General features: G+C 34.8%; 1 protein-coding gene across 1 annotated transcript in view; it reads left to right on the top strand.

Moving 5' to 3' along the window:
- The window catches only part of HCRTR2 (hypocretin receptor 2), a 117,118-nt gene that overhangs the window by 82,392 nt on the left and 19,375 nt on the right, over window positions 1-15,351 (top strand). The window contains exons 3-4 of the mRNA XM_028097808.2: window positions 3,956-4,199; window positions 11,119-11,234. Of these exons, the coding sequence (XP_027953609.1) occupies window positions 3,956-4,199; window positions 11,119-11,234 (360 nt within the window). The remainder of the gene's footprint in view (window positions 1-3,955; window positions 4,200-11,118; window positions 11,235-15,351) is intronic.

Genomic DNA, 15,351 nt, shown 5'->3' with positions numbered 1-15,351 from the left:
TTATACGAGCAGTTGGCTACTTTTTCAGAGTGACTTTTTTTTTTTCAACTGCAGAAGAAGCTCTGCATGGGAAATGTCAGGAAAAGAAGAACAAAAAGCCGCCTGAAATGGAGGTGGTGGCTGGTGGGTGGTGGCTGGTGGAATAGGCTCCTTCACTCTCAGTCACACTTTCCCACCTTCCAATCTTTCAGTGCCTGTGTCCAAATCTGTGATATGGCAAAATTTGTTTCTTTTCTTTCTTCTTTTTTTTAGTTTTTAAAAATTTTTAAGTAATCTCTGTACCCAATGTGGGGTTCAAACAACCCCAAAATCAAGAGTCTCATGCTGTACTGACTGAGTCTGCCAGGTGCCCCCAAATTTCCATTTCTACTTGCCATGGATCTCTGAGGACTTTTTGCCATGGCTATATGCTAGCATAGAACAGAATCATCATCTACTGAAGCAAGTCTCCAGCATTGCCCAGACTACAGGGTGCCGCAGTATGGGTGAAAGGTCAAGCACCTAACAGCAGAAGTTCACATCATCTTATCCCACTTCGTTTATAACATTCATAATCTCCACTGGCCTCATTCTCAAATGATTTGCTACCAGGTTGATTTAAGCTAATATCAAACTCTAAATGAAAAAGGCACACAGAAGTGCACTCCTAGAAGTGAAAGCAGCAAGAAACTGTGATTTGTAATCACTTGGGATAAGATGCCATTTTATATACCTCCCAAGAAAATGTTGTTAATTGGATGCTAGTGTGTATTATGCACCAGCAAATACAGTAGTCAAACAGTGAATATTAAATCACCAATTGCCACGGGTCCATTCAATGAATTCTACTGTTAGATTAATCATGTCAGCATATTCTCTCATGTAGCCACGTAACAGAGAACCACTGCTCTTTGTCTCACTGTTGGCACTGGATGGCAGTCTTTCAAGTGAACTGTTTTTAATTGATAATTACTATTTAATAGTAAAGGAAAATACTAGAAATGACTTTTTAATTTGAGCCATGTTACTTCTATCCCATTCACCCATGTTGATTAGAATTCATGAACAATAAATCACTAAGCCTTGCTGAGCATTTTACACTTCTGATAGCTAGATTGGATAAATATAGCCCCGGCCCAGCAACTATGAAAGGTCAGCTGTGCAGGTCTAGACTACCACAGTTCTATTCCCAAGTTACCAATAGTATTGAGGGGCCCTGAGTGCTTGGCATATTTACAGGGGGGAAATGGGAGTTGGAAGGAAAAGGGTTGGTTTGAGAAGGACACGTCAATTAGCTCTAAGATGGACCAAGTAAATTTCAGGAGTCATCAACACATCTAAACCCTCTCTGATAGAGTTCAGCCTTTAAAGTTACATTTAAAATGCAATTAAACCTCCAAGAATTTAGCATAGTTTAGGCTTTTACTTGTAATTTCTGTGATTTTTTTTTCCTCACTAAAAAGCAGTCCATTCTAATTAAAAGCTAGACTGCCAAGCTTGAGAATGGAATAGAAAAGTAATAGTATAATCACCATAATCATTGCCATAATCATAATAAGTAATAACAACCACTTACATAGCATTAATGGGGCAGGCCAGGCCTAGCCATTTCACATCTCAACTGACTCTCCCTATGATTCCATGTTTGGGTACTATTATCATACAGTTTTACAGATGAGAAAACCGAGATATAGAGAGGTTAAGGAACTTACCCAAGATCATACATTTATCAAGAGAGGTGGGATTCATGCCCAGGAAACCTAGTTGCAAAATTGATTTCAATTATACTGCCTTTTTTTTTATGTTATGTTAATCACCATACATGACATCATTACTTTTTGATGTAGTGTTCCATGATTCATTGTTTGCGTATAACACCCAGTGCTCCATGCAGAACGTGCCCTCTTTAATACCCATCACCAGGCTAACCCATCCCCCCACGCCCCCTCCCCTCTAGAACCCTCAGTTTGTTTCTCAGAGTCCATAGTCTCTCATGGTTCATCTCCCCCTCTGATTAGAATCAAAAGAATCAGAGTAACAAGAATTGTATCCTGTCAGTTTCACTCATTTAACAGAAAAAAATAATAACACATAAGCATTTGGCTTAAAACTGTAAAATGGATGTAGTGCCTGGGTAGCTCAGTCAGTTAAGTGCCCAACTCATGATTTCTGCTCAGGTCATGACCTCATGGGTCATGAGATTGAGCCCCATGTCAGGTTCTGGGCTCAGCAGGGAGTCTGCTTGAGATTCTCTCCCTCTGCCTCCTGCCTGTCACATACATATGTGCACTCTCTCTCTCTCAAATAAATAAATAAATCTTTAAAAAAAAACCCTATAAAATGGGTAAGCCCTCACTGCACAACTAGCTGGTGGGAAGCGAAAACAGATTGATCATCCTGACACTTAGCCCAGAGACCTTTTTCCTGTACTGCCCAGGCTCTTAGATCCTTTTCAGTCATATGCACCCAAAGTCAATGCATCCACAAAGAAGGTCCTGAGGCAAGAAACAGAAATGGCTACCCTTCCACATAGGGTGGGATCAATACAACCAGGACAGAAAAATGAGAGAGAGGACCGGACCACCTTTATTACCTTAGATTGAGGCTTATAACTATTCCTTAACTCAAAAAAAAATTATTAAGCACATCAAACATTGTGCCAGGTACTGGTGACACAGTTGTGAGAATAAACAAAAACAGTAGCAGTCCCTCCTGCTACAGAGTTTTGTTCCGATAGAGAAGGCAGACAATAAATAAGTTAAACAAAAATAATTGTACTATATCACATAATATTTATTGTAAGTACTAAGAAAAAAGGAAAAGGGACTGAGGTTTCTTTTTAAAGATGGGATTTTGAGAGTGATACCAGAATCAATGATTCATCCAGGATAGGAGTTACATTACATATAATTACATACACTGGTCATGTGGGTATAGGCATGCTTAACATGTATCTTTACTATTTCCTTAAAGTACCAAGTTAAAGTATCACTTGTGATGGCATTAATTATGGAAATCTGGACTAGGTGAACCTACTTGAGTTTTAGAGGTGAGTTGCTTACACCAGCAATGAGCAAACTCTGGTGAGGAGATCCATACAGAATTCGCTTCTAACATAACTCCTGCCTTTGGGTGCAACATGCTAGAAATGAACCAATGTACAAATAGCCTTTGTTATTTGAAAATATAGACTGAGTTATCCATAATTTTTAAAAAATGCTAATTAAATGCATTGCAATCAAATTTCTATATATTTTTAAGGTGTTTAGCCACTTTTTAAATTTTTTTTAAATTTTATTGTGTTATGTTAGTCACCATACATTACATCATTAGTTTTTGATGTAGTGTTCCATGATTCATTGTTTGTGCATAACACCCAGTGATCCATGCAGTACGTGCCCTCCTTAATACCCATCACTGGGCTAACCCATCCCCCTTTCCCCTCCCTCTAAAACCCTGTTTCTCAGAGTCCATAGTCTCTCATGGTTATTTTATTTTATTTTATTTTTTAAAGATTTTATTTATTTATTTGAGAGAGAGAGAACGAGAGATAGAGAGCATGAGAGGGAAGAGGGTCAGAGGGAGAAGCAGACTCCCTGCTGAGCAGGGAGCCCGATGTGGGACTCGATCCCGGGACTCCAGGATCATGACCTGAGCCGAAGGCAGTCACTTAACCAACTGAGCCACCCAGGCGCCCCTCTCATGGTTATTTTAAAAGCAAGACATGTCATATAACACATTTGGCATAAAGTGATTGCAATGTTTTCATAGCACCTTTATCATGTTTAATAAGAAATGTTTTCCCTAATATATTTTTAATATAATATTATTAAGTAAAAAACCTTACATGAAATATTTTCTTACAACTTTGAATCTGATTATCTGTGTGACCCTTTCTCTTCTACGGTAAGTACATTAAGAATGATCCATTTAACACCAGATGTTTCTCTTGTCCTATGTTCTTCTACCTCTCTAGACCGTGTCAGTGTCAGTGTCTGTTCTCACACTGAGCTGCATTGCCTTGGATCGATGGTATGCGATCTGTCACCCTTTGATGTTTAAGAGCACAGCCAAGAGGGCCAGGAATAGCATTGTCATCATCTGGATTGTCTCCTGCATTATAATGATTCCTCAGGCCATCGTCATGGAGTGCAGCACCATGCTCCCTGGCTTAGCCAATAAAACCACTCTCTTTACAGTGTGTGATGAGCGCTGGGGCGGTGAGTACATTATGGCCCATAAGCTGACATGGATACTACAGCTGGAAACTAAAAATTTGATTTGCATAGCCATTATAAAGCTGGCCTTGTGCATTTTATTGACACCCGTTAATATAGTTTTGCAAAAGCATGAAAACCAGGTTGAAACCCAAAACAATTTCACAGAGTAGTTCCACCCACTTGGTCCTTTGGAACTACTATGCACAGTTAGCTGGTGTTCATATTTTTCAGATAGGGAACGGAAGGAAGGCTTTTCCTATAATTCAGATTCGATTATGTCAGCTTTTCATAAATTCTCCAAAACAAAAAATGCTCATTTATACAATCCAAATACGTATTCTGGAATGATTAACATTTTACAAGATAGTACGAGGTTATATTGCCTCAAGTGTCAAGTTTCTTAATGGGCTTCAAATACAACTGGGAATTTTCATTTTAAACCCATGTCCTGCCTGGAAATCTGACTGGAGTTGAGTATGTGGACCTATGCTCTTCTCTGAGTCAAATTATCTCCATATGCTGTTTATTCATAATATATTAAGCTGATAAGCTATCACTGGCATAATTATTTTCTGATTTAAGAATTATATTAATTATGAATCCTTTTTGTTTTCCAGTCTGATATGTATGGCAGTTAAATTTAAACAAGCAGAAGTTTGGAGGCCTTATGCTCCTTTGGTTCAAAACTCTCAGTGACTGCCTTTGAAGGTTTTTCTGTAATAGTGGAAACACTTCTATCAATGCCTGATGATGGCATAAACCTGGACACAGCAAAGAGTGACAGGAAATCGACTAATGCTGCATTTTAGTATGTCATGTACTAGTTACAAAATTATTACATTAAATTTGAGGAAAGTGGATCTATCCTCATCTGGATAAGTATATAACAATGGCTCATAGTTAGGAAACTCAATCATTAGGAAAGCATTTGTTTACCAGACAGATGTACATTTATGCACATTAGAAAATGTATTAACAAAAGCACTATACTCCATGGGTTGCTTATGGATCTGGTATTTTTGAGTATTTGAATCTTTGGATTTATATGAACTCCTACCTTGATACTTTGATTTGGAACACTGAAAAGCAAAAGGCAGGAACTGAAAAATTAGACATATGTTTCACTACAACAAGATAAAATTTAAAAGACCCTGGGATTATTTTTCATATATTATCCAAAGTCCTATATTAACTAAAATTTCACAATTTACTGTGTCTCTTATCCCAAAAACTAACTAGCCCTTTTTGAAATTGAGATTTCCCCCTTCCTTTCTTTCTTTCTTTCTTTTTTTTTTTTTTTGCAATTCACTTGCTGTATTTTTCTCTGGATCATCTTTATCTTTTCCCAATTCTCCCCATTAATGATGTAGACAAAAACAAAAGGAATGGAAAATTCCGAAATGGTAAGAGTATTTCTTAAGAGTCTTACGTCCCATTTATTTAATGTTCAAATAACATCTTGAGTACTTAGGATACGCCAGGAATTATGCCAACCTGGAGAGAAATAGATTCTGCCTAGGGAAACACATTCCTTGTAGTGAGACTGAAAGGCAAATAAACAAATGTTTATAGTGTGATTAGTATTTTAATATACTGGTATACAAAGTGCTGGGAACACAAATGAGAGAACAAACTCAATCCTGGCCATTTGAACAAAAGTTTACAAAGGAGCTGCTAACGTTTCAGCAAAGAATTAAAGATGAGGAGAAATTCTCCAGACAGGGAAGAGGGGAAAGGGTGTCCAAGAAGCAAGAAACCCATACAAGAGCACTATCCCTTGTAGAAGAAAAGAGGGTCCAAACCTCTAGTTTCTGTCATGTAGGGATATGCTGTCTAAAGAACTGTGTTTGGAAAGAAGGTGGTTTGGGGACCAATCATGACATGTCTTATGCAATTCTTATACCATGAATTCTATCTGGAAAACAGCCTAAAAATCTTTTGATCAGAATGTGTTAGTTAATTAATGATGAAATTGACCCATAAATTATTTGCAGATTATGAAGCAAAGAAGTATATTTAAATCTAAGCTTTCAACTCAAAAGTTGGATACTTTAAGTTTATGAAAATGATAGAGTAAAATATCCACCTATTATTTAACATGTATCAATAGTATTTTCTCTAAAATATTTTGGTAATTAGTTGATAAGTTTGTGGACTGCTTTTATAAGCTTTCCTTTCTTTTTTTTTTTTTAATGTTGCCCTGAATAATAAAGTAGCATTCACCTTCATTAGCAAAAGAGATTGCAGATCTAGGGAATCCTGTCAGTTATTCTGATTAAATAAATAGCTACATCATTTTCTAATTACTCTGAGCAAAAAATATAAATATCTAAAACTCCTTTCAAACTTTAGCATTTTATTAGCTAGCTGTAGCAGAGACATTTTCTTAAAAAAGCCAGCAACTACTATTGAATATTTATTTATTTATTTATTTGTTAAAGATTTTATTTATTCTATTTATTTAGTGAAAGACGGGAAGAGAATGCACAAGCAGGGGCAGGGGCAGAGGGAGAGGAAGAGAGAATCTTAAGCCAGCTCTGTGCTGAGCACAGAGCCGGATCCGGGGCTCAAACAAGAGTTGGTCACTTAACTAACTGAGCCACCCAGGAGCCCCTACTGTTGCATATTTAAAAATCTAAACTCAACCTTCAGAAGTAATTTAGGAAAACTATTTGAAAATGATTTTATAGTAACCCACAATTACTTAACATGATTATAAAGGCTTAAATTAAGCAGTACAAAATAGAGTTTATCATCCACAAAATCAAACAATAAAATTTATGAAATTAACTTTTTAAATATTAAATGAAATTGTTAATCACTTAATGTTTTCAAGAAGAATATGAAAGAATTAAAGTAGGTTCTTATCATTTTGATCATTAGACTGTTTATTATAATGATTTTTACATAGTATAAGCTTTGTTTATGTAGGCTATTTAGAAGTCCATGTTCAGTTTAAAATGTTAAAATTCGGACATGTGTGTGATAGTCACAACCTAAAAAGTCCATAGGAAATCACATTTTACAGTGTTGACTCTCTGAAGTTCAAACATCTAAGTCCAAAAACATTTAGCCCAATTTTTAAAAATTTGTTGTGAAATATCTTCTATTTGAGATTAATTCATGAATTGTGTTTCTTATTTTTATCCTAAGTTAAATCAGTAACATAATTATAGAAGCAGATGGTGATATCATAATTGTCCTATAACCAATATATTCCAGCATGGATGGAGTCAGTGAACAATGTGGTCACTTTATCCATATCTATCAAAATACTTTTAGGAAAGTCTTGCAAAGGCTATCTCACTCATGGTACAAAATAACTAAGAACTCTTTCTTAGTCTTACTGAAAATATTACCAGAAATACTTAATATCTTGTGGATAAATCATTTCTGCAACTCATTATATTTATTATTGCCTAGAGCTTTTTCAAAAAAAAAGACCACAAACCCTAACTTCTAGCAGACACACTTGATACTCAAAAACAAATAAAATGTGTTAATATTTATTTTAATGAACTTTAAAGTATGTTTTTGAATATGTTACATTAATTCACACTTTTAAATTTTAAGATTATTCCAGAATTATATCCATAGTTCCTTGATTACTTGCTTTGTAAATGCATAGTTTCACAGAATAGTTCCTACTGGAAGGAAAGTAACTTCTTTTTTGCACTAAAGATGTAAGTGTCTCACCAGTCATCCAGTATTTAATGAGCATATACTGTTAGCCAAACATTTTTCTAGATACTGGAGAGTCATAATCTCTCTTCTTGGAGTTTACTGCTGAATTGTTCTTTGGTGGTCTGAAAGAAATAATAATGGAGCCCTTCTTTTACAGTCACACTAATTATAGCATCTGGCCTATTATAAGATTTTGAAATGTGTGTGTGTATATATATATATATATATATATATATATACACACACACACACATATTTATGGAAATATATATACACACGTATATATATATATACATTTATGGAAAACATTTATTAAAAGATAGTAAAATATATTAAAGATTCAGGTAAACTTTAATGGACCTATAAACTTTGAAAAGACAGTCTATATTGAATATTTGGGAAATTATATTTAATTTACGCGGCCATTGAGTCTCTGATATGCGTAGCATGAAAGAGAAAATGTTTGTAGATTTTTAGATAATGAGATTAACATGTTTCAATAATGGACCTAACTCATCTGAGATTAAGTCTTGTCTTAATATATGATACTATTTTTTATCCTCTGACTTCAGAGACTAAATAAAGATCCACATTTTCTCCTTATTTATTGGTTTGATATAGATGCAAGAATTTATTCAGATTGTGTCTATTCATCAGTTGAGTAGAGACACTAGTTTTGAATGATTGTCAATCTTTAAGATGAGGTTTTATAGTATAAATGCTTAAATGGAACAAATTTCCTGTCACTATGTTCTAGGTTATATATAAATGTCTTAAATATATTGAAGACATTGTTCATAAAGTGCAGAGAGACTGCAAAGATAGTTTCAACACATATAACTTAAAATTCCAATGGCATCTCTGGGTTTTCAATTAGCTTAGACTGTAAGCATGAAATGAAGAATGTTAAGACTATCATGTTTCCCCAATTATCTATAATAATTTCTTTATTAAGACATTCAATCCCAGCCTGCAAGTGTAATTTCACTTGATCAACTTTTCTGTGTGGGTGTTCATTATCATAATATGCATTTACCAGCCAATTACATATCTTACCAACTATTTATAAATATACTGACTGCAGAATGAGCTTTCTCTCCCAGCTGTTTAAAACCCAAACTGTTATCACGGTGATGGTATCCATAGCTGCAATTAAAAAAGAAGAATATTACCTCTCAAATCTACCCTCCTCCACTCATTCGGTTTTGTCTGAGATAGGGAGGGACATCAGGGCTTCACAGGTATATCAGCTTCCAAGGTATATTTTTATGTGGGAGGGTCATGTGACACTTTCTTCAAAATAAATAAAAGTTCACAGCCACTCAGGTGCCTGGGAAGTGCTGAGGTCTTCCTCCAGCTCCTCAGAAATGGGCTTATGGAAGCCTGCTTGGGCTGCAACACTTCAGAGGGAAAGGCTGTCATTCCTCTAGTCAGGCTGCTTGGATTCTATCCCTTTTTTCTGTAACTGGCCTGTTATACAGGATAAGCTTGAAAGGAAGTTAGAAACTGATGAGCTAGGTATGGGCCACTTGGCCCACAGAAGAGCTAAAACTGATGCCCAAGTCCGTCTCTTAGACCTCCCAGCCAGCACAGGCACCCTGCTGGCCCCTCTGGAGATGACGTGAAAAAAAAAAAAATCTACCTGAGAAAGAAGACAGGGTTTTAGAAGGAAGCCTAAGTAGAATATTAAACTCAACCAACTCTAGAAGATAAGGCTATGGAATCAAGATTGTGGAGGATATTAAACTCGTAGATAGACTTAAAATACATTCAGTAACAATTAAACGAATGGTTGTTTGATAAAGATCAATTATTGTGGTCATCTTCATAGTTATTATTGGTTAATCTTGACTATAATTTGCCCTTACCACATTTGATCACATAACTGAGTCTTCATGCTCTTATATTCCCTTTCTGAAGCAATGAAAAAAATAAAATGCATGGGGGTGATAGCGTTATCCCTCAGTAATTGTATGGAACTAACCTCATTGCCAATATCAAAGTCAAATTCAGTTGCTTAATTTTTAGAAGTAGGAAAGAAAAACTTTGTTTTGTTAGCATTCAGTTAGAATTCTATCTAATTACTGCATTTAATATCCATGAAACCCATGTAGGTTATATTGTTTCCTGTTTTGCATTTAAGTAAAAGTAGCTGGATCACTGTGATATATTCAAATACTAGTATAGGAAAAATATCCTTGAAAACATTTAAAAAGTCAGTAGGGGAACTTGGCTGGCTCAGTCAGTGGAGCATGTGACTCGATCTCAGGGTTGTGAATTTGAGCCCCACGTTGAGTGTAGAGGTTACTTAAAAATAAAATCTTTTAAAAAATAAATTAATTAAAAGTCAGTAATAAATATACTTTAAAAAGCCAAAAAAATTATATTAAGCCACCATTTTATTTATTAATTTAATAATTGACTCTTGAATGAATACCTAATCTGTGATATGTATCACCTGTGTACATAGGCTTAATGATAAGAAATCACTACAATCCTAGAGGACCTTATGACTAAATAGATGAGATGAATATAAAAAAACATATTTGTTTAAAAATTAACTTTAAAATCCCTAAAAATATCGTTTTTATTAAAAATACATGCATATACACATATATATATACACACAACCTACTGAAAGAGAAATTTTATATTGTTATAGTAATCAACAAAGAGAACCATTAAATGTTCACTGTTTATTTTTCCAAAATTTTTCCACATTTGTATATGGAGGTACAACTGGGAATAGCTTCCCATTTCTCAGGAAACTTATATTCTAATAAGGAAATCAACTCAGTTTATATTCTTTTCCCAAAAGCATTAGCAATTAGATTTGATTGTCTTGTTTCTTATTGCAATTCAAGTATAGCACAATCCAAATTAATTTTTATTAATTAGCCAGAGGTAATCAGACAAAAGTTTTTTTTTGATAAATAAAGGCTTGACTTTGGATAGCCTATGTTAGCACTAATTAAGAAATGGCTAACTGTTATTCCTCTCTGAGTATATTAAATAAAATTAAGACTTCACATTTAGTGTGTGTGTGTACACTGAGTAAGTGTAAGCAATTGATACTATATTACAGTATTGTGTGTGTGTGTGTGTGTGTGTGTATAACATGCCAGTGAAATCATATAGAAGTTAAATGCGTACTTTAAAGGCAAAACATTGACAAACCTTTAAAAAAATTGGTGAATTATAAAACAAGATTTTATTATTTTGGGTTTCATTCCAGGTGAAATTTACCCCAAGATGTATCACATTTGTTTCTTTCTGGTGACATACATGGCACCACTCTGTCTTATGGTGTTGGCCTATCTGCAAATATTTCGTAAACTCTGGTGTCGCCAGGTATGTAATTTCAAATAATTTCCTTGTGTTTTCTATAGAATGCACTTAAAAATAAAACTTAAGAGGGGTGCCTGGGTGGCTCAGTTGGTTGGGTAGCTGGCTCTTGATTTGGCTCAGGTCATGATCTCAGGGTCCTGGATGTCACCTCTCCGTGCTCAATGGGGAGTCTGCTTGAAGATTCTTTCTCTCTGCTCCTCCAACACGCTCTCTCTCTCTCAAACAAACAAATAAATCTCTAAAAAAAAATAAAATTTAAGAGCAGACTGAACCAACATAATATGCTTACCAAAGGATTGTGTATTTTCTGAAATAATGAGACCCTAGCCATAGAAATATGTCTGGGCATTATTTTTAGGGTGATATTTAGGGAATGTATTTTACAAACTGCCTTAATGACTTTAAATTGTAAAGCTCTGTGATTAATTGACTTGATTTTTGTCTAGGACTAATATTATAAATTTTGTATGAGAAATAACAAAAATTTCTTTACCGTTTCCTGAGACTGTATGCAAAGAATGTTGTCTTTTATATGAGATTTATGTAGTACACTTTTATTATATGTGTTAAGCCTTCAACTTCAAAGATCTTATTTTTTTTTAGCACAGTGGAGAATCAGGCAGATTTTAGACTTTTAGAAATGGTATATCATGCTGATTTGGGGGTATTGTAGTTTGTTAGATAATTTTGCTACTTCGACGAGTATATTCGTTCTCTGTTATTCATTCATCAAATACTTACCATATTTCTTTTGCATGTGTATCTAATAAAAAGCTAAAAGCTTCTGTCAAATTCACTGATGAATTCATAGACTAGAGGAGGGAAAGAGTCAGATGCAGAGTGAAAATCATCTTAATAAATATAAGCCAGAGGATCAGAAGGTGTGGTAGAGGAGTATCTAATTCAGAGCAGAAAACACTTAAGCTGAACATTGATGATTCCAAGTAAATCACCAACGAACATGTGTAATGGTTTATAAAAGTTTAGACAAAGAATATAGCTCATCCTCTTGTACTTATAAATTTTATCTTAAAATGCCATGTTTCTTGGAAATAAATCTCTTTCTTTCTCTAAAGTTATTGCCAGTACTTAGACCTTATCAGGCTCATGGAAAGCCATGCCCTTAGTCTGTTTGCTCTCATATATTTTATCCAACTAAAGGAATTTACTGGGATACCTTAATTCATTAAAAAGACTTCACAAACCTTTTATCTGGTCTTTGAGGAAGAGTCTTAATTTGGGTCTCCTTCAACCTTTGTTAGTCAAAGCAACTTTCAGGATATCTTTTACTGGTTGAATATGGGCAGTAGTTGCACTTTTCAACCTTGTATATCTTATAATTCCAAATTGTTTCAATTCCTCTATTTTTGCAAAGAAACAATTACTTTTATACCCTTAAAAATGCAGTTAGTACCAATACTTATTAGCATTCTAAGCCCCAGTCTTTTCAACTAAGTTAACAGATGTGTGCCACTGTAGAACATGAGTTGTGTTTTCCCAATCCCAGTGATAGTTTCCTCAACACTGTCCCCCTCGCCATGATATCATATATTTTAGGGTGTTTGTTACTATCACACCTACTTCTTGGTAAGTATTTTTATACTAGTCCGTTTTTGCTAGGTTATTCTGCTATTAAAAAAAAAAAAAAAAAAAACGTATGTGGCTTGCAACAAGTGTGTCTCACTCATGTTCCATGTCAGTAGTGAGGATGGACTGTGGCTCTGCTTTACTTACCGTCTCATTTCAGAACTCAGGCTAAAGGAACAGCACTTCCTGGGACATGCCATTCTGTGACTGAGGGAAAGGGCAAGGAAGTGGAGAGAAATATGTAATGTCTCTTCGATCTTTGCTTTGAACTGGCATATGTTAAGTCTCTTCATACTTCTTTGGCCAAAACAAGTTGTGTGGTTAAGCTTAACCACGGAGAAGGAAAGAATCCTTCTCTCACAGAAAGACACTGCAAGCCATAAGGCGATAGGAATCTTCTTACAAGCTGAGGAGTGAATAATCAGAAATGATATAGTACAGAGAAGTCAAAAACACAGACTTAAGGTCCAGATTACATGAGTTTAAATCCTTACTCTGCAACTTAATAGATGCATGAATTTTGTCAATTTCTTAAATTTCTCTGCCTCTCTTTTGTTATTTTCAAGTGGGGTTGTGTAGCATCTACCTCACAGAATTATTACACTTATTTGATGAATTAATTGAAGTGCCTAGAGCAGAGAAAGTACTCATTGATTAAAATGCCTTAATAATATATGCTATTATTTGTCATTTCAACTAATTCTGCTTATAGATCTAAAATAACAAGTATGTGTTGAATCCATGTATGTGACTGCTTTCTTAAAGAGATACCTTTCATAGTACTTTTAAAAAAAATTTTATTTATTTTTTGAAAGAGAGAGAGAGTGCAAAAGGGGAAAGGAGCAGAAGGAAAGGGAGAGAGAGAATCTCAAGCAGACTCCGTGCCAAGTGTGGAGCCTGACATGGGGCTCAGTCTCATAACCCTGAGATCATGATCTGAGCTGAAATCAAGAGTTGGACACAACTGACTGAGCCACTCAGGTGCCCCATTTTCATAGTACTTTTCAATAACATTATAATGACCTTCTGTATTTGTTTATCTGCTCTACTCTAAAGCTAAAGACAGTACACTCTAGCCTTTATCTTGTATCCCTCCAATTTGTATACGCTTAGAACATATCAGTTGCTCAATAAATACTTTCTAAGAAAAGAATGAGTAGAAGAATAAGAGAAAGTTCTGGGAACATTTCAATAGAAGAGAACATTGAGGAATCCATTTCTCATTACTCAAAGAACTATTCATAGAAAAATTGGAATTTGAAAAATTTCTTAAAAGAGAAAAAGCATTTAATGAGCATATAGGAATGAAGATATTTTAGATTGAGATTGAGATTTTGACCAGGAATGTTCAGTGTTAAGAGCATTCCCTTACTTCCATATTTTTTACTAGTAAGTGTGTACTACATATAATAGATGTTTTTATTTGTTTATTCATTTATGTACAGATTGACATAACTTTAAAACTCTTTGGGGGTACCTAAATCTGTCTTGTTCATCATTGAATCCCCAACACTTAACATGGTATCTTGCACTGATAGTATTCCAAAAAATGTTGAACAGATAACTACTAAACTCCAGCCAGTTTATTTCTCCATTATTTAAGCTTACAGTTCTTCATGTCTCAAACTCTAAAGTAAGTTCAAAATTGTATTGCAGGTTTAGAAATAACCCACATTCATTTGATGAATTGTTCTGGTTAGAACAAACCATATGATCTGAAAGATTTGCGATAAAATGCTTGGCCTGTGAAACTAAAAACATTTACAAAACAGATTGGAATGGAAAATGACAAGTTCAGCTGAGCTCACTTTAGCAGCCGCAATAAAGTAAATTAACCCCAAATGGGTGATTATGTAGAATTCTGCTTGAGCAACTCTCAATTTCCAACTGTTAATGTCTATAAACAGAGTTCCAAAGCCTTATGTATGCCATAGGCTACATCCAGTGAGCCATCAAATAGAGGGCCTATCCTATTTGCTTAAAATTACAGATGCAGGGAATCTGTTACATACTTTGGAATTTGTCAGTGTAAGATTATTAGTGAGCAAAGTGTGTGACCTTGTCTGACTTTCTCAAGAACTTTCAGCTTTGTTAAAAGAATTAACCAGTGCTTTGTTATAATCAATGACTTAAATTCTTTTTGACAATGTGACTCAGGGAATTCAGTCAATCTGGAAATTCTACAGACTCTTCTCTAAAAGTCCTCTTTTTAAGACCCACTTAATCTTGGTTTATGTGACTCTGTCAACGTTCTTTCCAGCTCTAGACCTCAGATAGTTCAACATTTAAATTTTAATCATCATGTGAACTCATGTTAACTCATTCCAGAATATTCCAAAATATTTGGTAAGCACCCACTATGTGTCTTATATTGTTGGAGGAACTGGGGATGAACCATAATTGATACTCGAGTCTGAACTAAATTTCAACTTACCAGGGAGTATAACTTTGAAAAACTTTTCCTGTCCCAATTTTTCTCACAGTCTTTTCTACTATTCTATATTCTTCAACATTTTTCCAAGAAAACTTAATT

Source organism: Eumetopias jubatus, unplaced genomic scaffold, assembly GCF_037043125.1.
Source record: "Eumetopias jubatus isolate StellerSeaLion01/CBP00866 unplaced genomic scaffold, mEumJub1_p1.0 scaffold_6, whole genome shotgun sequence".
Lineage (NCBI taxonomy): Eukaryota > Metazoa > Chordata > Mammalia > Carnivora > Otariidae > Eumetopias > Eumetopias jubatus.
Note: the sequence above shows the minus strand (reverse complement) of the source record. Positions and strands in the feature narration are given on the sequence as shown.